Source organism: Thamnophis elegans, chromosome 11, assembly GCF_009769535.1.
Source record: "Thamnophis elegans isolate rThaEle1 chromosome 11, rThaEle1.pri, whole genome shotgun sequence".
Lineage (NCBI taxonomy): Eukaryota > Metazoa > Chordata > Lepidosauria > Squamata > Colubridae > Thamnophis > Thamnophis elegans.
The window spans coordinates 70,736,930-70,757,615 of NC_045551.1; the positions used below are offsets into that span (position 1 = coordinate 70,736,930).

The 20,686-nt window shown below is 49.7% G+C and overlaps 1 protein-coding gene across 1 annotated transcript; it reads right to left on the reverse strand.

Annotated features, from left to right (window-relative positions):
- Positions 1-1,874: 1,874 nt before the first annotated feature.
- Positions 1,875-17,953, reverse strand: MXD4 (MAX dimerization protein 4). The gene is made up of 6 exons (XM_032226572.1): positions 17,802-17,953; positions 17,621-17,708; positions 13,766-13,795; positions 9,933-10,047; positions 8,183-8,342; positions 1,875-5,231 (listed from the first exon to the last, which is right to left on the reverse strand). The coding sequence occupies exons 1-6, from the start codon at positions 17,863-17,865 to the stop codon at positions 5,086-5,088; spliced, it is 603 nt and encodes a 200-aa protein (XP_032082463.1). The 5' UTR covers positions 17,866-17,953; the 3' UTR covers positions 1,875-5,085.
- Positions 17,954-20,686: the final 2,733 nt, after the last annotated feature.

Genomic DNA, 20,686 nt, shown 5'->3' on the forward strand with positions numbered 1-20,686 from the left:
GGACAGTGTTTCTCAACCTTGGCCACTTGAAGATGTCCGGACTTCAACTCCCAGAATTCCCCAGCCAGCGAATGCTGGCTGGGGAATTCTGGGAGTTGAAGTCCGGACATCTTCAAGTGGCCAAGGTTGAGAAACACTGCAGTTTATCTGCTTCTCAAATTTTAATTCCCTGCATTCATTCTCTTATTATTTACGATTATGTTCAGCTTTATTTAAGGAACCGTTACACATGGCATTGCTTTAACAAGTGTGGCTGTGAAGATTTCATTCCCACCTCCCAATGTCAACTTGTAAGAAAATGCTATTCTAGGCATCGGGGTTCAAATTATTCTCCAAAGGCACCTCCTGCGCTGTATGAATTTACACATTGCTCCGAGTTTTTTGTGTTTTGAGATGTGACACACATCCACCTCTGGCTTTTTCTTCTTTCCCCTCCTATTAAATATTTTTACCTTAGTTCTTTATCTTTTGATAAAAATTTCCTAATAGAAATTAATTAAGTAGCCTTTGCTAGCGGCCTAGAGACCCAATAAAGGGGTGACTGAGCCGACCCGGAAGCCTGTTCCTTTCCCTGGGGGTCGCCTTCTGGACACACCTCGACCGCCCCCTGCCCACTCGGACTCTAGACCGGAGCCCATCAAACAATCCATCAGAATAGAGCTGGAAGGGACCCTGGAGGTCTCCTAGTCTAACCCCCTGCTCAAGCAGGAGATCCTAGAGCCATTCTGGACAAATGACCCTCCAATCTCCTCTTAAAAGCCTCCAGAGATGGGGGCTTCTGAAGGGAAGGTCTTCCACTGGTTGATTCTTCAAATAAAATTTGAACACATTTTAACACAATTGTTCATCGTTAATCGAACTCTACTCCCGGGTGCCCTCCCTGCCCTGTAGGGAGTGGGTCACTCTGATCGGGCCACCATCAGCAGATACAAGGAGGGTGGAGAGAGAGGTTTCACTGCCCTTAAGGCCACCAGGCAACTGCTAAAATGGGTAGCGGTCAGGCTCCCTCCGGTTGTCCCTCCACTGGGGCTCAGCGGCCTCTCTCTTCTGGCCCTCCCGCCTCCTGAAGGCCCACCTGAGGATGGGCACAGAGGGAGAGGCCACGTAGGAGCAATGTGATCCATGGCTGATGGATCTGGGGAGAGTAACCGGACCCAACCATCCACCGGGCCCTTCGGGGAAACTGCAAGCGCTCAGGAACCTCCCTGGACCCCCCCCCCACCAATCGCCCGGGGGGGCTTTGCCCTGAGAAATCCTGTCTTCCTGTGCTCAGGGGGGGAGGGGGATCACCCGATCAGGGCAATCAACCAGTGTCTTCCACCGCCAGTTCTCAACCGCCCAAAACGAAGTGCAGATGCAGCCAAGATCTGGCGGTGTGCTCTTTGTATCTTAAGCTCCTCCGCCAGATGCTTTTGGCTCTCGCCTTGGTATCAAATTTCTTTGGCCTCTTTTAAAGTAAGATTGATTTAAACACTCGGCATCTTCCTTAATTAAATGATCCAGCAGACAATTCTTAATCCATGCAACGGGCTTGAGTGTAAACTGTCCGCCAGACCAACCCGCCCCCCCCTCGCGTGCAGAATCTAAGGCGGTGCCTGCTCGGGGGGTGGGTGGGGGGATGCATTAACCTTAAAACCGGTGTGGGGTTTGCCACGGGAGCCAGAGCCTTCAAGCAGCAGCCACTGCAGGGGTGGCCACGTGGAAACAAGAAACGGCCAGGACTTTTCAGTTTAGAATATTGAATAACCTTTATTGAAAATATAAAAGATCTACAAAGCCACTGATATTCAGCATGGAAGAGTTCATTAAACTGTACACATGTTTTTAAAAACATCAGAAGGGCAGAAAGTCAACGATGTTTTTCACAAAGTCTCTTTTCCATTCTCCCATATATATATATTTTTTCCGGTAGGAAAGTTCTGTGCAAGAATTGCTTTTCATGAAACAAAGGTTCTAAAAGCCATGAGTAAATTCATTATATTGTAAGAGGAAACTAACATTACTAGCGATTTTCCCCGTTAACGGTTATTGAAGCCTCTAGAAGAAAAAGCACTGATTTGGAAATTGGAACCAAAATAATCAAAAGGAATTAGTAATTAATGCTGCTGTTATCAGCCACACACAATCCTTATATTGCTGTATAGCCTTCCCCGTGGGGACGTCAGAAATATACAAAGCGTTTAGCATACGAGGAGTGCTAAATAATAGCAAAGTAACAGATTTTATTAATCTGAAATGCAGCTGTCGGAAACAACCTTACGGCTCTCCTCATGGACAAAGGAAGGATGGCGACAAAAGGTCATTTAATCCACCTTATCCTTGAGGACAAATCCGAGGTCCTCAAGAGTCACAAGCTGCCAGAACTGAATTCCTAATTTTCTGATTTGTAGCACCAAAGGGAAAGGAAGTATAACTGAACATAAAGAGACCAACAAAATGAGAAGTTCGTCCATCCCAGCAGGATATACTTTAAGATTAAAAATCTTCAATGCTGAAAAGCACATAATTGTAGTTTTGGGTTTGAGTAGCCAAAGGCACTGATTTGATCCTGCATCCCGCTGCCCCGGTTAAAGAGGAAGGTCTGCGCCAGAGTCCAGCGCCGGCCGGGCTCCCCTGGGGGAGGGGGGGTGTCCCTGGGTGCCTCTGAAGGGGACCCGCTCATTTCAACCGCTAGGGCTGAACACGCGTGTGTTGAAGGATACCAATTTCTGGAGCAAAGCACCGGGAGTTTCTTGCAGCCCACTTCTCAAAGAGGCACAAGTATTACATATTTCACTAAGGAAGGGGGGTGGGATTATGGGAATAGGTGGGTGCGTCCTTTTCCCATTTGTGGAAAGGTAAAGTAAGCGCAATATTTCATCTGAGGCAAAATGACACCATCAAGAATTCTGACTTAGGGAAGGAAGGAAGGAAGGAAGGAAGGAAGGAAAGTTCACAAGGCACAATATGATAAACATGAAGAGTCCCTGAGACTCCGGTTGGGTTCAGTATCTCCTTTCTCTACTTAAGTAGTTCAGAAGAATTAGGAAAATACAATAAAGACTATTTGATAGGAAATATACCTATAGGAAATAAACCAGGTGGCTATAAGAGTATATAGCTTTTTATCACTTTTTCTTTTTAAAAATGCAAAGATTGGTCCAGTTTTAATTATCAGCAAGCCAGACTAATTACTTCACTAAGCTTAAACTGTTTTCAATTACAACTCTGCGATATTGCTACAAGTGGAGCAAAACTACATTCTAAAAAGCTTTGACGAGTGCTAAATGAATGAGGCAATCTTAAAAGAGTATTTTGTTAATTTTGGAAACTGCCAGGATAGCCTAGAAATCACAGTTATCAATACTGAAATGTAAAGCTAAACTTTCCTTTCAGTTTATTGGCACCTCCAGAGAGAAACCACACAGGGCTGCCTGAATTATCCGACCTGGGGAGATGCCGAGATTCAAAACCCGCCAATAAAAATACTGAAATATTGAACTGGTCGCTTAGCAACCGTTCGGTCCCGATGATGGATCTGCCTTGAGGCTACTTGAGGCCCAGACTTTAATCTCCAAGGGTGCCCCCCTCTCCCCCCCCCCCGCAGTCACATGGCTGGATTTTGAGTGCTGGGCAACTCCAGGGCACTTACGTCCATCGGCAGCCTCCCGTGGCCACGTGACCCGTTTTAGGACAGCTTTGTCAAAAAAGTAGCACTTTGCTTCTTTTCTTTTGTGTTTTGGAAACTGTGCCCAGAGCAAAGCACTGATTCATTTAACAACTACGTTTAACGACCATGGCGGCCGTCACAAAAAGGGTTGCAAAATCAGATTGGTCACATGGCAGCAGTTGTAAGTCAAGGACTACCTGCAATCCAGTCCAAGAAGCCCAGAGCTCCAACTAAGCCTTTCCTGATCCAGAAGCTTCTTTCATAGTTCCTGCCTGCAAGAGGAGACAAACTGGGACACCCCCTCCCGGGGGGGGGGGGGATCCTTGATCAAACGCAACAATGGCTGCCACACCTGAGCCCCCGCCAAAGGTGCGCCCCCTACCTGGCCTACCTGACTCCTTTCTTGCACTGAAATGTCTCGGGATTTCCCTGAGCGCAGGAGGAGGAGGAGGAGGAGGGCAGAGTCCTGAACGGTTCTAAGACAGGGAAAAGCTGGAGAAGCAGGACGGGCAGCTGGTGGTGCTAGAACGAATCCCGGAGACCTTCCGGTGCAGCCTTATTGGTAAAAGCCTCCGGGGGGGGCGGGGGGAGGCCCTGGCGGTCTCTGGGCATCAGAAGCCCATCCTGCCTGGCCGTCTGGCCTACCGAAGAAGCTGCCGGGAGGGAGGGCGCTGCTAGAGTAGCTGGAATGAGCTGCTACAAAACAGGGGAAGCTGGGGGGGGGGGGTCACTGCCTGATTAACAGCTTTCCTCCTCCTCCTCCTCCTTTTAAAGAACCCCCACGCACACTTTTTAGCCGATCAACGCCACATCCTCCCTGTCTCCAAACGGCCCGGAGGAGCCACCGCAGCAGCAGAAGCAGCCTTTGCAAACTATCTTTTTTAGAAAATGGCAATCAAACTTTAGAAGCTTCACCTTTTCCTTTTCCAAGAATCCAAGGAAGCTGCGAAGGAGGCAGGACGCGCACGAGAAAAGGGGATTTTTTGCAGTTTTGAATCAGTTGCATCCGCCAAGGTCTGCCGGGAGGGAAGCCTGGTGCCCGGTCGTTGGCCAAGCCACATTCTTATGCCTTATACCAATTTGTTAGTTCCCTGCCGTGTCCCTTCGGATTTTAACATCTGGAACGATTTATCTCAATGGGTCCAAGTCATTTATTCAAAAGCGGAACTTCTAAACTTCAACCAAGCCCCCCGCAATGAGTAGGGGGGCTTGTGGAGTGGGCACAGGAAGGAACTTTCACCCAAAACGTTATCTAATCTGCAGGGGGAAATCCAAAACCCATGATTTCTACTGCGGTATTATCCGTAGCCTGGGGAGCCCCTGGGGGGGGGGGGGGGTTGGAGGCCTCTTCCCCAGGGCCGCTTTCGGAAGGGTGGCAGGTCGAGGGCCGCGGGGGAGGAGGCAAGGCTTCCGGGAGGAGAGCCGAGCAGCAGAGACTACAGGAGCCGGGCGTGGCTGCGTCTGTGGGGCCGGGCGTAGCCGCTGTCGCTCGAGCTGCCTTGCAAGCTGTCTTCTGCCTCGCTGGCGCTTCCGCTGCTGTCCATTTCGGCCGGGGTGAATTCCAGCCCCTCAATGTCCACCTCTGCGTGGGAGGAGAAGAGAGGAGTCAACGCTTTATAAACAGGCAGCAAGCAGGACGGGGAGCCTCGACTTACGTCCTGAAGGGAGACGTTTGCGAGGTGAATTTCGACCCGTTTTACAACCTTTCTTGCCTGAATTGTTAAGTGAATCACTGCAGTTGATGTTAGCAATCTGGTTGTTAAGTGAATCCCCGTTGCCTCTGTCAGAAGGTGGGCAAAGGGGGACACCTTGGGACACAGCAACAGTCGTAGATGTGAACCGGTGGCCAAGGCTCTGGGTTTTGATCACGTGGCCATGATGGGGATGCGGGGAAGGTCGTAAGTGTGAAAAACAGTTGTAAGTCCCTTTTTTCGGTGCCATTATAACTCTGAATGGTCACTAAGTGAACTGCTGTAAGCCGAGGACTGCATGTGCTTAAGAGATCGTCTCAGAGCTGAATCTCCTCAGCCTTATCCAATGCCACCCCTCCCCCCCCCACTTCCCTCTGTGGGGGTCCTAAGGAGAAACAAGGAGGCGGAGGGGACTTCCAGGAGGAGGAGGAGGAGGAGGAGGAGGAGGAGGGGTGGCGGCAGAGGCCAGCATTCTGCCAATACTTTCTGCAAAACCTCTACAAGGAGATGCAACTGATGTGAAAGCTTGAAAGTCTTCCAGAATTATTCTCCTGGCCGCTTCCGACTGTACGTTTTTGACAGTTGCAAGCAACCTCTTAGATACACTCCACCGATTTCAGGGTTACCAAATGAACTAAAAGAATTACGGAACAATGCGATCATGCACCATTAGCTATTAGCTGGGGGCAGTTCAAAAATGTGGAATGAATGAATGGTTTTTAAAAATATTGTAGTTCTGATATAAATATTATTTATTGGAATTTTTATTGTTTATTATAGTCTATAGTCTGTCCAGCCATTTTGCATATTGGAGCCACCGAAGGCTATTAATGCAGAGTGACCATAAACTAAAATAAAGGATCTCAAAGTTATTTTATCAAGACTCCTATTTATTTCTCTTTTGTTTCCATTACACTTTGATTCAACCCGGCTACCACTAACTCCTTCCATGACTTCTAGGAGAAAAAAGATACCGTGTGGGACACAAGGCTGTTGCAGCTGCTGATTTGATGCCGGTTTTTGGTTTCCCTCCCCACAAAACGTCCAGGAGAAATACCCTGGGCATTGGGAGGGATGTGCAATTGGTTGGGACTACCTCTGATGTCCTTGTAAGGACTTCTTAATTCTTCCTGATCAACCTGCAATTAACACCTTTTGCGATCTTAAAAATCCGCAACCAATGAGGAGTTGCAGTTAAAAAAATCCCAAACCAATCAGAACAGAGCTGGAAGGGATCTTGGAGGTCGTCTAGTCCACCCCCTGCTCAAGCAGGGCACCCTATGCCGTTTCAGATAGGTCAATAAGAAAATAATGAGATTGGGGGCACATCACATACCAGTGGAATTGAAATATCCAAGTCTCCAACTGTACTAGGAGAAAACCCCCAAAGGCATTCATTCATTTATTTGATTGGGCTAATCCACCGAGAGGAAAATGTCACCACTGGGTGAGAAAGAGCATCTCTGACTCACAGAACCCCCCACCCCACCCCGGTGGTTTGTGAACACTCTTGTGTTTTAGCAAGGGGACTGAAAATGTGGCCACTTCTAGTTTATCTTTCAGTTCTTCCTATATTTTGCTTTAAAAAAATGTATTGCTTGCTTCGAATGTTCACATTAATGCAGAAGAAGGTGGGAATCTGGAGGGTGCTTATGGGCCACGTGTATCTTGAATCTATTCTGCTGGGAAGTCTGCAATAGTGAGGGCATTTTTGGTAGAATCTGAGTATTTGAAAATTTATTTATAGGCCGCCCTTTTCCCTGGGGGGACTCAGGGCGGCTCACAACTCATGGGGAGGGGGATACAAACAATAACACACAAGAACAATACATAATTAAAAATAGAGCACAACATTCATACCATTCGGGTGGGGGTGAGTTACATTCTTTAACCCCAGGCCTGGCGGGATAGCCAGGTTTTAAGGGCTGTGCGGAAGGTCTGGAGGGTGGTGAGGGTGCGAAGCTCCACGGGGAGATCGTTCCAAAGGGTCGGAGCTACTACCGAGAAGGCTCTCCTCCGCGTAGTTGCCAGTCGACACTGACTGGCGGATGGAACTCGGAGGAGGCCTAATCGATGGGATCTAATGGGTCGCGAGGAGGTGATTGGCAGGAGGCGGTCTCTCAAGGTGTTCATTCCACCAATATACAGATTAGGACAAGCTGTGTGGCAGCAACTCTAAAACTTCAACCCCCAGAATTTCCCAGGCTGCAATGGCCGGCTGGGGAATTCTTGGAAGTACAGAATATGTTGCAGATTAACAGAGTTGGAAAGGACCTTGTAGGTCATCTAGTCCAACCCCCTGCCCAAGCAGGAGACCCTGCACCATTTCTCACAAGTTTGTACAAAAAGGTGTCCACTTGCAATAAATACATTTAAAAGGTAACTTCAAATTCTCAAACTAAATTATTGCTTTTAATAGCTAAGAATAAAGCCCAGTATTCATTCTGAGGAATAAAAGTAACAATGCAACAATCACCTCAGTAGGTCCTGGGATATCGTCCAACATTAACGTTCTAATTGTGGCCGGATTATTTCAGATTGGATTGGAACAAGATGCTGTTTACAGCCTGAGCTGTAATTTGTTTTGCAAAAAAAGAAAAAGGCTGAATCCTGATGCTTTTGTACCTCTGACGTTAACGCTTCATTCTTCTCTGCAGCAACCACTTTTCTCTTCAACTGCTTATTAAATTGTTTTCCAGCCCATCACAGATTGTTAATGAAATTTTCTTTCTCAAAGGGAAGTTGGAGAGCTTTGAGTGGCCTTAAACCTCGCTACTGCACGCTCTGTCCCTGCCTGTGCAATTTCAAGGGTGGAGACTACTTCAGAACTCAAACCGCCTACCTTGCTCCGAATCGGTCGATATCGTTGATCCGAGGCTGTCCGTGCGGACTCGCTCCAGGCCCTGCACGGAGAGCTGCTCCAACCTGCGCTTCAGGTACCGATGTTCTCGCTGCAATTGTTCCTTGATGTTCAGAGCTTTCCGGTCCTGTTCTTCCAACTTCTATGGAGCCAAAGTAAGGAAACCACCTGCTTAGCAAGGGAAATAATCTCCTGCTTGTGTCTGATTAGCCCCTGGACTGCAGAGGAGGGATCCTGAAGGGGACCGTCCCACTGTTAGTCACATACTACAACCTTCCTTGCAAAGGGTGGGAGCTGAAGGCTTTTCCCAGCAGCCCTGATCAGGATGGGGGGGGGGGGGGAGAGATGGGAAGAAGAAGGGGGAGGCCCTGCGTACTTGCTCCCTCAAAATTAACCTTGTTCCCCCCAAAAGGCTCTCTTTATATACTTGATCGGGTCCATGCACACATGAAGCTGTAGGATACTATAACAGCCTGTCAAACAGAAGGACTCAAATGATACGGAGCCACATAAGGAAAAACATCGTGGCATAAAAAACAATTGACTTGATGGTTCTCCAAGAGGGAAAGCATTTAATTGAGTACAAAGTGGGTGTTACAAACAACCTGTTGCGCGTCAGTTGAGACTGTAAATCGGAGCAACCCTTTTTCTATTAGTTAAAATGGACGTGTCATCACGGAAATCCACCTAAACCCATTTGCACTGGAGAAGAACGGGAGGAAATGGATCCGCCCTTAACCGCCCCTCTCTCTTCCGGTGGCACCTCTGGCCTCACCTCCATCCCTTCTAAGGTCAACCTAACTTTGGACTCCAGGGAGCCCCCGACTCTTCCGGCCAATTCTCCTCCATGGGAAGATCAGGCCCTCCAGCAGATGTTCTGCCTTAAGGTCTTCCGACATGCCATTCAAGGAAGGGCAAGTAAATCACCGGCTGAGTTCACCTCTAGCTGCAAATCAACGGTTTTTAGAACCATTTGAAATAAGCCACCACGATCTGGATGACATGTTAAGCAAAAAAACAAGATAAAATAAAAAGGAGAGTCTTTGCTTTTCTTTCTTAGATATCAAAGCCATTATCTAGACGTCTCGCGGCTTAAATGCGTGCTTGTGCCTATGGAAAGCAAAAACGTATATATTTTAAAATGTGAATTCTTCACCTTTTATATATTGCCCGTTGTGGGCGCAGACTATGATAGGGAGCCCGTAGGCGGTCAAGCACAGGATGTTCCAGAAAGTTCTCTTGCGGGGTTTGCTTGCGGCCGAACAGCAAACGCATCGGCTTCTGTGACCGCATCTGTGGTCTGTGTTTTAAGGGGATGGAGAGTTGTAGCATAAAGTCTCCAGAGGATTTTGGGGAACTGGGAAGTTAAATAACTTCAGGACACTATTCATAAATGAGGTCGTGCCATTTCTGAGTTATTTCAGTGACGTTCTTTGAAGTGGGGGGGGGGATATAAGTTGAGTCAAAGTCTGAAATAATCACGAGAAATGAAGGAGACCAGGAATCAAGGTTGCAATTCACTTTTGGTTTTATATACTACTGTAAGGCCCTATTCAGCGTTTACCCTGAAGACAAAAAGGACACGAAGAGGTCAGAAATAAAGCCGCCTCCTATTTCATCGTGATTTGAGGTGCTCTGAGGGCTGACCGGGTCCCTCTCGAAGGCTAGAAAGCAGAACTTGAGCAAGGATTTGGGCCAAGGCTAAAAGGAAGGCAGCGTCATTCTGGTTTACCTTAATGTGTGTCTTGGCCCTTTTCAGGAGGCTGAGGGTGGTGTGCCGGGTGCTCTCGGCGCCTAAAGGAACCAGCTGCTTTAACTCCTCTAAATAGAGCCTCAGCTTCGCCCGCCTGAAATGAACAAAAACGAGAGATTGGCTTTGGTCTCATTAGCATTCAAAATCTGCCCTACTTTTGACACAATCTTAAATGCAAATAAATAAAACGTATTTCACTAGCATTCATGCCTCACAGCTACTACCTACAAGAGATCCCCTCGGACGTTTCAGGTAACGTGTAAACAAACCCTCCCTGTCCAATTCACCAAATACAGCAAAATCGTAAGCGCAGAATAGGAGCCACACAACACAGTGCATCAATCCACGCAAACAGCATGACTACAGTGTGTTATCAGGATATGGTTTGTCCACACTGAAGGCAAAGTCAACAATGGAAGACGCCCTGGGCCAAGCACGATTCCTGGGGATGGGATCCCTGAAGCTTTCTTGGAAGGGATCTGCTATTTCTTTCTTCCAACATGCTCTTAAAGCTAAATGGTGGCCCAGCAATGTCAGGTTCAATTATTCAATAATCATTCAATTATTTTAATTACTGATACACAAAGTTCCTCCTTTTCCTGAGCCTCCTTTTTCTAACCTTTAGCAATATTCTCTTTGAGGCCGGGAAAATGAAAAACAATGCGATCCCCAGCCTTTCCTCCAAACCAAGCGCTCTATTCCATCTCCCAGGCAAAATCTGCCCATGGGAGAAACCTTTGGCCTTGTGGCAGTTTCGGCTGCGCTGTTCCACAGCTTTCCAAGATCTACAAAGGACAGCCGAGGTGTGTCACAGCGGACTGAAATATGCAGAATGTTCTATCATAAACTTTGTATTAATTCATTCATTCATTCATTCAGGCTCTTCCTAATGGGAATTTTCTTTCCTCACTGACAACTGGTATTTTCACTGAGCTATGCTTTTTTTTTGCACACTGAGCCGTCTTTGCCATGTTCATTCACCAACACCCAGGCCCATTTGGAGGAAGGAGAAAGAACTTGCCATTTAGATCAACACAAAATAACGCAGGAATCCAAAAGCATTCCCCCCCTCCCCCCGGCGTTATTACTGTTTATTTGCTCCCTTGTAATAAAAGATGGAGCATGGAAACCAAGGGTCGGCTAAAAAAAACCCCTTTTGGTAGGATACAGAAACTCTTCCTCACTCTCTCCTAAAAGGTTTTACTTGGGCTCCCTCAAATCTCCCACTGGCTCTGCTTGCGACCACTAAAGCCTTCCTATCTGGGTAGATTCACCCGTGAAACCAAGAGATTGGGAAAACCAAAAAAGCCATTCCTTCCATCTAAGTCTGCCTGCCCTTTGAACTTGGTTAAAGCGAAATGAATGGTTTTCCCAGTACAAATATTTGTGTTGTTTAAAAAGTGTCAGTAGAAAGATTCCGAAACTTGACTTTTACGTCCACCAGTATAGATCCTGGAGTTTTGTGGTGAAGGGATATAAAACTTCCCGGGTGGCAAAGTCCTTGGGTGTTCAAGGCAGCGACTGGTCTGATTGGTTGAATGACCATGCAGAGAACACCGGATGCCTTTCGAGGCCCAGCGGTCACTAAGAGAAGAGTCTGTCCCTGAGGGGGATGAAGTGAGGGTGGAACCTGATTATTTTGACTGTGTGGAAGAGGTGGGTGCCTCCTTTATCTTCCCTCTGGTGTTTCTTCCCAGTTCAAGGCCGAGGGCCGGGAGGCAGGCAGTGCAGGGCTTCAGACTTGGTTCCCGTCCAAAGTCTCCTGTCTATTTTGCCATGACTGGACGGCTACCATGCATCCCTGGGAAATGCTCCTGCTGCTGCTGCAGCTGCTGCATTCAAAGTTGCAAGCCCATGTTACAATTCACCCCCCGCCTGTTCCAGAGCCCCCCCCGCTCTGGAATGCAATTCCCAGGGATGCAGTCCTGACTGAAGGGTGGGGGAGTTGGGGACGGGCCTTCTCTTCCCTTTCTTTTCAACCTTTACAAGGTGGAGATTTAGACCTTGGGCAGCAGATACACTGGGCCTGTGATCTGCTTCAACAGGCAATCCCCAAAGACCAATTTTTAAATGTGGGACCGGAAACAAAATTAGAATAATTCTTTCAAATTTGTAATATACATATTTCTCAATAGCTTCCTCAGTTAATTGGGCCTTCTAATGAAGAGTAAGTGATGAAACTTGTAACTGCTGATCTGCCTAAAGGAAAGGATTGCTTCATCCTTTCCCCTCGAGCATCTTCCAAGAAGAAAAAGAGGCCTCTGAAATGTCTCATTGTGTGGGCAAAAAGCAGTCACTACTTGCAAACGGAGCCAAGAAAGGGGTGTTGGGAAAGCAGAGTTTAATCTATGCTCTCAGCCTGTGAAAACTGACATTCCACAGTATCTTCTTTAGTCATTTTATTTAATAAACTTACAAGGCCACCCACTTGCCAAATGATGCAGGGCAGCTGACAAACACTACAAACAAGGAAAATGACAAAGTAATATATATATACATATGTGTGTGTGTATGTGTATATGTACATACATACATACATATATAATTTTAATACAGGACCCAATTTGGGTCAGTCAGTAGCACCAGAGGTTTAGTCGCTTTTGGGACTCGTGCTGGAGCCCATCCTCAGGGAACTGAGCGTGGGCTTTGGGCTATTTTGTGTGTGGTATTTATATGTGGCGCCTGGTTGTGCGTGTGTGACTTTTTAGAGGTTGATTGGGGTGTGTTGATGGCTGGTTCTGCTGTTGGCCCTCGCCTCCTCAGTACTTGATCACCAGCACTGCTGAATTTTAATACAGTTTAGCATACGTTCATTAAAAGTAGCGCCTTTTTGTTGCATGGCTCAAGAGCTGAATCTACAACATCTTGTTCAGCTTATTATTTTTGCCAAAAGGAGCATTTCTTTTTTAATGAATTCTCCAAGTCTTCAGCAGCAGCTAAGGCTAAATTCCAGTTTTTTACTTATCTTTTTTATCTATGTGAAAACTGTATTTATCTGATGCGATCAGCAAACGATGGCAAGAAACACATTAATAATGAGCAACCGAAGAAGAGCCTCATGTGGAACCCTTGTTGTGGATGAGGTTCTTCAAGGGAGGCTTTGTGCAGAAAAGGCACAGATCTTCTTCCAGATTCACAAGGCTGCGGGGAACACATCTAGGCTGCCTCCACACGTTCAGGTGCAGAGGCATCAAAAAGCCTTTTGCAAAGCAGCCCTGAAAAGCCCCCCCAAAATAAATGCCATATTGTAAAGAGTATTCCTTCGGCCCGTCTCGCTTTTCCATACCTCCGACCTTCTTCCATTCTTTCAAGGGGCCGAACCACCACTAAACTTAGCAGACCACCAAATCCTTCTCTTAACTTCCTAGGGAAGTTGCTTTCAATTTTCTCTTCTCGCTTAATGGTGTGCTTAATTCTTTTAAAATTACTTACATTCATTTAATCCTATTTCCAGAAGAAATGTCCATAAGCAGTTACAACTTCTTAAAATTAAAATTAATTAAACATAATTTCATTTGGAATCAAAATATAAATCACTCAGTTTTTTAATATAACTGATTTAAAATGAATTCCTAAAAGCTTCCAAATTTGCTGCAAACTGATAAAATATGTACGCATAAAATTACCCCTAATAAAAATGGTATGTATAAATATGCAAATGAGTAGTTTGCATAAATTTAACTTAATGATTTTCAATAATTAAAAAGCTTCATTTATTCTATCAATATGCAAATGAGTAATTATCAATGCCACATTTGAATCTCCCTTTCTGTATATTAATACCTCTATCAATTCTGTTAATTATTACTTACCTATGTTTTTCTAATTCATTATGTGAGGATCTATTAAAAACAGAAAATATGATATTTTAGAATATTAACTCAAACAGAAACATTTGTTTTAAAAGTTCCCAATAGGGACTATTTTTAAAGAAGTTAGGCACCTCTCGGTATACAGAGACCACCATTTCTTTGTTTTCCTTAGGTTTAACACAGTTTTGAGATCCTGAATCAGATGACATTTCTGTAATATCTCAAACTGAAATGTGATTGTTGAGACGTAATCAAAAACTCAGTCCCAGGACTAACTGAAGGTTAAATGAACTTGGACCACGGCAGAAAACAATGGCCTTCATAGGTATGTTTTTCCTCCTGCAGACTAAAGAACTTAAGCTAAATGTAGAAGCATCTTCAACAAACAGCAGATCTTATAGGAGGCTCCCGCCCTATCCCGGGGAAGGAAGCCATCTCATGGGCCCTCCGGAATAAACTGACGTTACCTCATCCTTACCTTTGGGAATCTACGGGAGAAAAAATATTCCCAGGAATAAAAAAGCAATTACCACTGGGCCAGCAGTATTACAGCACTGCAAAAGTACCACATACGTTCAACCCTGGCAGAGCGCAGCCGATGAGCAACTCGGCAGGGAATAGCCATGATTTCATAGGCCAGCACCAAATAACGGATGGAGCCGAAGGCAAAAATGCCACTGCAGGCTAAAGGCTGGGGGCTTAATGAGTCAGGGGTCCCTGCCCCCTCATCCTCCCCCCCCCCAGATCTACTCTGGGGCAGGCCTACATTCAAGGCAGGGCAGTCATAGCAAGGAAGAGGGGACTGGAGCAGGCCGCCCCGGACCAACTGGATTGGGCCACCATCCGACCACAGGAGGGTCCCCAACGGAGAGGCAGGGAGCCCCCCCCCCCTGAAGTTGTCCTGAGCTGGCCCAGCACCGGCTCCCAGAGGTCCCTTCTGAAGGGGCTTCTTCCCCCTCGGGGGCTGCTCTGCTTTTTTTTAGGAATAGGAATAAGTTTATTTATAGTCCGCCCTTTTCCCTGAGGGGACTCAGGGCGGCTAACAACTTATAGGGAGGGGATACAAACAGTGACATATAACATAACACATAATTAAAAAATAAACAACATTCATTCAACATTCGGGTGGGGGCGGATCAAATCTTTACCCCCAGGCCTGGCGGGATAGCCAGCTCTTGAGGGCTACGCGGAAGGCCTGAAGGGTGGTGAGGGTACGAATCTCCACGGGGAGATCGTTCCAGAGGGTCGGAGCTGCTACTGAAAAGGCTCTCCTCCGCGTAGTGGCCAGCCGGCACTGGCTGGCAGATGGCACTCGGAGGAGGCCTAATCTATGAGATCTAATCGGTCTCGAGGAGGTAATCGGCAGGAGGCGGTCTCTCAAGTACCCAGATCCACTACCATGAAGGGCTTTATAGGTGGTAAGAAGCACCTTGAAGCGCACACGGAGATCAACAGGTAGCCAGTGCAGCTCGCGGAGGATAGGTGTTATGTGGGTGAACCGAGGTGCACCCACAATCACTCGCGCGGCCGCGTTCTGGCCCCATGTAGAGCACGTTGCAGTATTCCAGCCTAGAGGTCACGAGGGCGCGAGTGACTGTTGTGAGGGCCTCCCGATTCAGGTAGGGTCGCAACTGGCGCACCAGGCGAACCTGGGCGAATGCCCCCCTGGTCACAGCCGACAGGTGGTGATCAAAGGTCAGCTGTGGGTCCAGGAGGACTCCCAAGTTGCGAACCCTGTCTGAGGGGTGTAAAATTTGGCCCCCCAGCCTGAGTGGTGGAACGCTAACCAAATTATTGGGAGGGAAACACAACAGCCACTCGGTCTTTTCCGGGTTGAGTACAAGCTTGTTAGCCCGCATCCAGTCTCTAACGGCCTCAAGACCCCGGTTCATCACGTCCACCGCTTCATTGAGTTGGCACGGGGCGGACAGATACAGCTGCGTATCGTCCGCATATTGATGGTATCTTATCCTGTGCCTCCGAATGATCTCGCCCAGCGGTTTCATGTAGATGTTAAATAGTACGGGGGACAGGACCGACCCCTGCGGCACCCCATATGTTAGGGGCCTCGTGGTTGATCTCTGTCCCCCCACCAACACCGACTGCGACCTGTCCGAGAGGTAGGAGGAGAACCACTGCAAAACAGTGCCTCCCACCCCCACCTCCCGCAGTCGTCGCAGAAGGATACCATGGTCGATGGTATCGAAAGCCGCCGAGAGGTCAAGAAGAACCAAGATGGAGGCGTGGCCTCCATCCCTGGCTCTCCAGAGATCATCGGTCAATGCGACCAAAGCGGTTTCTGTGCTGTAACCAGGTCTGAAGCCGGACTGGAAGGGGTCCAGGTAATCGGCTTCCTCCAAGGACCGCTGAAGCTGGTAGGCCACCACCTTCTCAACAACCTTCCCAATAAAGGGGAGGTTGGAGACTGGACGGTAGTTGTTAAGTACGGCTGGATCCAAAGATGGTTTCTTCAGGAGGGGTCTCACCACCGCCGTTTTAAGTGCGGCGGGGAAGTGCCCCTCCCGAAGCGAGGCGGTAATAACCGCTTGGATCCAGCCCCGTGTCACCTCCCTGCTGTTAGCAACCAGCCAGGAGGGACACGGGTCCAGTACACAGGTGGAGGCACTCACAGCCCTCATGGCCTTGTCCACGTCCCCGGGGGTAACATCTTGAAACTCAACCCAGCGATGGTCTACCAGGTCGTCCACTCGTGCCTCCGCTGGATCTGCAAAGGTGGAGTCCAGATCCGACCGAAACCGAGCAACTTTGTCCGCCAAGAACTGGGCATAGTCTTCAGCCCTACCCTGCAAGGGGTCCCCCGTATCCCTCTTATTTAAGAGGGAACGGGTTATCCTAAACAGGGCGGCTGGACGGGACTTCCTGCTTCCTGCCTCTGGGCTGCCCGGAGCCTCCCCAGGCCTGCAAAAGTAGACTTTCCCCCAGAGGTGGTTTCTGCTGCTGCTGCTTTTTTTCTTTTTTTTCTCTTTCTCTTTCTCTCTCTCCTTTTTCTTTCTTTTTCTTCTTCTCCTTCTTCTTTCTTTTTTTTTCATTTTCTCTCTCTCTCCTCCTCCTCCCTCTTCCTCTCTCTCCTTCTTCCTTCTTCCTGTTCCTCTTTCTTTTCTTCTTTTTCTTCTCCTTCTTCTTTTTCTTCTTTTTCTTTTCTTTTTTTCTTTTTCTTTTTTTCTTTCTCTCTCCTCCTCCTCCTCCTCCTTCCTCTTCCTCTCTCTCCTTCTTCCTGTTCCTCCTCCTCCTCCTTTTTCTTCTTTTTCTTCTTCTTCCTCCTTCTTCCTGCTCCTCCTCCTTCCGTGGGCCTTACAGCAGCAGCAGCAGCTTCCCTTGGGCCCTCGGCCTCCTGCAGGGGAGCCCCTGGGACCCCTCCAGGGCTCTCCTGCTCTGGGCTCTGTCCCTGGGCCACACGGGCCCCTGCCCCCTCCCCTCCCCTGGGGAAAGCCCCCACCCCTCCCAACCCCTCCAAGGGCCACGACCCCCCCCCCCACGACCCCCGCCCCAGCAGCCGGAGGAGGGGAGACTGTTGCGGGGGAGGGGGAGGGAGGCCCCAGGCAAAGTCCTCCTCGCGCCCTCCGGCTTCCTCCCTTTCCCGTCCCGGCCGGAGCAGAGGTCAGCGGCAGCAGCGCCCTCTCCGCTTCAGCCACGCAGGCGCCGCTCAGCGGGCCCTCCGGAGGGAGGAGGAGGAGGAGGAGAAGCCCCGCTGGGACCCCCGGGGGGGCCCCCTGGGAGTTGGAGTCCGGGGCCTGCCGGCTCCCTGCCTCCCCCGAGGGCCCCGGGCGACGTGGCTGAGGCTCCCGGCGGAGGGAGGGAGGGAGCGAGGGGAAGGGCGGCGGAGGGGCCACTCACCGGCTGCCGGGGCCCTTCCTGGCGGCGCTCCTCCTCCGGGCGCAGGCCCGCTCGAAGGGCAGGGCGGAGGCGTAGCCGTGCTCGGCCTCTGCGGGGAGAAAGCGCCGCGTCAGACAGGCCCCCCGGAGCCCCCCCCGGAAACCCCCCCCTCCCGGGACCCCCCGCGGCCCCCCAGGCGCACCGCGCTCCCGCCGCTCCAGGTACTCGGCGGCCTCCAGCAGCATCAGCAGCGAGTTCCACTCCATCGCCGCCGCCGCCGCCGCCGCCTGCCAGGGCTCGGGCCACGGGCGCCTCCCGCCTGCCCCGGTTGGCAGGCCGCTCGCTCGACGGGCAGCCGCGCCCGCCAGTCGCCCCAGGCGGAGCCGCCGCGCAGCCAATCGCGGCCGGCGCGCGGACGCCGAGCCCGCCCTCGGAGGCGGGCCCGCGCGTGGACGGCCCGGGCGTCGCGGGCGCTGATAGGCCGGCCGCTATAGCAACAACCCCGAAGCCGAAGCTTAGCAACAGCACGTGGTGGCCCGGCCCCTCGCTCGCTGACTGGCCCGGAACGCGCATGCAAAGCAGGGCGCCTCGCGGGATTGGGCGCCGGGCGGGGCTATGCAAATCAACCCTGGACGGCGGCCGCGGTGGCCCGGATGACGTCACGAAGCCTGGGAGAAACCTCGCGGGTCGTGTGAACGCGCGTTACGGGCGGCGGGGAAGCTCTTTCTTCCATAACTAACTCCGCCCGGGACTCGAAGACTTTGCTGCCACCGACCCCCCGCAGCTGCGTTTCCAAAAAGCGGGACCGCCTGAACCTTAATCCCCGTGCAGCAACTCAACCTTTATTGGGACAAACACCCCCCCCCCCCACGGGCATTATCCGCAGCTGCGTTCTGCAGAAGGAGCCGAATGGTCTCTTCTGACGCTTTGCAGCCCTGAAAAGGCAAGAGGGGGTTGCTGCTACTATTGCAATAGTTCCAAGATCCTCCTCTTGGTAAGGAAGAAGAAGAGGAGGAGGAGGAGGTCCAAGCCTTCCCTTGCGCAATTCCCCCCGTGCTTTGCCAGCCCAACTGCACAGAAAGGCCGCGGCACCTTCACGCCTTGCAACTGTCAGAGATGCCGTGAATGGCCGTCATGAATAAACCGCCCTGGGCTTTTGCCAACCTTGCAAAGACCGTTGCAGGGAAAGGCAGGTAGGCTGAAGGATGGGCTTGCATTGCCCGACAGGTGCGTCCATAAAGTGGCCTTGAAGAGGAAGGTTTTTAATCTGTGCCCGGAATGGAGATTCTGTGGAGGGGTCTTGAGAATTGGATACACAATTGGAACACATCAAGCAGAGTCCTTGCTGCTTTCTTCCAGCCCGTTTCCATCCCCAGCTCGGCTGGGGAGCTCAGAAGACCAGAACCAGCTGCATTTCTGGAAAGTTCTGGGCGGGTAGTAGGGCGATGGAACAGAATCACGGAAACCGTCTCCAGACCAACTTCTACCTGGCACAACTAAGGTGGAGTTAGTTATTCTGAGTCTCAGTCTTCCCCCTCTTGAAACAGCTCCCTCCAATTGCGGCCTCCTTCAGCCACCCAGGAGAAGGGGCCCTTCTGGCACTTGAGACCCGTCTTTTCTTTAGCCAGAAACAAGGATAAAGAAACGAGGAGGATCTTTCATCTCTTTAATCAGCACAGGATAATTTCCTCAAATCCTTTGGAAATCACTCCAAATGATGAAAGATCGATGTGTCCTTGACAGAGCCATGCTAGTATCCTGTTTTCCCAAAAATAAGCCCTCCCCAAAAATATTGCCACACAGCAGCAGCCATGAAGTGACCACACTCCCCACCTCCTCCTGCACCTCAAAAATAATAAGACCTCCCCGAAAATAAGGCCAAGCTCTTATTTCAGGGGGGGGGGGTCAAAAGAAAATAAGACCCTGTCTTATTTTGGGGAAAACAGTAATATCTAGGAACTGTATTGCACCAGATCAACTGCTTTATGATCTGCTCCAGAATCTTCCAAGTTACAGATTTTAATACTGATTTGTGTGTTAATTTGAAGGATTGCTTTTTTTCTTTCTTTTTGCAAACATGTCCTCCCCCCCCCCCCCCCCCCCCGTTCACCTTCTGTCCCTTGGCACTTTCTCCAGTTCTGCAGGATTCTCAGTGACTAAGCATGAGGTCGGCCGAAGCAGAGCAGCAGGATCCTTCGGGATCCTAAGAGGCAGCTCACTTAATTTGGAGAGAGATTCCCCGAGCCTCTTCCGCTCCGCCTCGCTCTTCATTCCAGCCCTCCCTTCGTCCTGCTTTCTGCCATCCCCTGGGGGAATGCATGGTGGCTTCCTAGAGAAGATGGAACCAGAGCAAGGCTTTAGAAGTGCTTTCGCCTCCGCCTTGAGAGCCCTTAGCACGATCGCCTTCTCTATCGAGCGGTTGGTCTACTTCGCTCTCTTCCTTCTGAAGGCCCCCTGTGGCGTCCTTGGCATCCTTTGCTTCCTGTCCTCAATTCATTTTGAGTTTCTATTTCCCGTCACCAGATCTACAGTCCTTGGCTGTCTGCTTGCGTCCTTGGTGACCTGGCCCTTGGACCCTTTTCCATTATTCGGTTCGCTTGGTGAAAAGCACTGAGCCAAGGAGATCGGATTAAGAGCCAAGGTGGCGCAGTGGTTAAATGCAGCACTGCAGGCTACTGCTAGATCAGCAGGTCAGCGGTTCAAATCTCACCGGCTCAGGGTTGACTCAGCCTTCCATCCTTCCGAGGTGGGTAAAATGAGGACCCAGATTGTTGGGGGCAATATGCTGACTCTCTGTAAACCGCTTAGAGAGGCCTGAAAGCCCTATGAAGCGGTATATAAGTCTACTGCTTTAAGGATCCCCCTGTGTCTTCCTGTAACCTCTGACAAAGTTTATCCCTAGGACGACTGGGAGTTTCCTAGGAAGACCCTGCTTGCAAACTTCCCAAGGTCATTCGTTTTACATGTTTCAACGTGAATGGAACATGTCTTTAATGAAGAGAACTGCCTGTCGCTTTTTCTGGTTGTCTTCCTCCTCTTCCCCATTTGCTCCTTCTGGACCTTGGGAACCCACAGTGTCCCCTTCGG

Excerpts from the sequence above, each read along its gene's own strand:
- MXD4 (XM_032226572.1), bottom strand. The coding sequence starts at position 17,865 with ATGGAGTGGAACTCGCTGCTGATGCTGCTGGAGGCCGCCGAGTACCTG. Across the intron at positions 17,709-17,801 it reads CCTGGAGCGGCGGGAGCGCG|AGGCCGAGCACGGCTACGCC; the intron begins GTGCGCCTGGGG and ends TTCTCCCCGCAG. Across the intron at positions 8,343-9,932 it reads GGGCCAAGACACACATTAAG|AAGTTGGAAGAACAGGACCG; the intron begins GTAAACCAGAAT and ends TTGGCTCCATAG.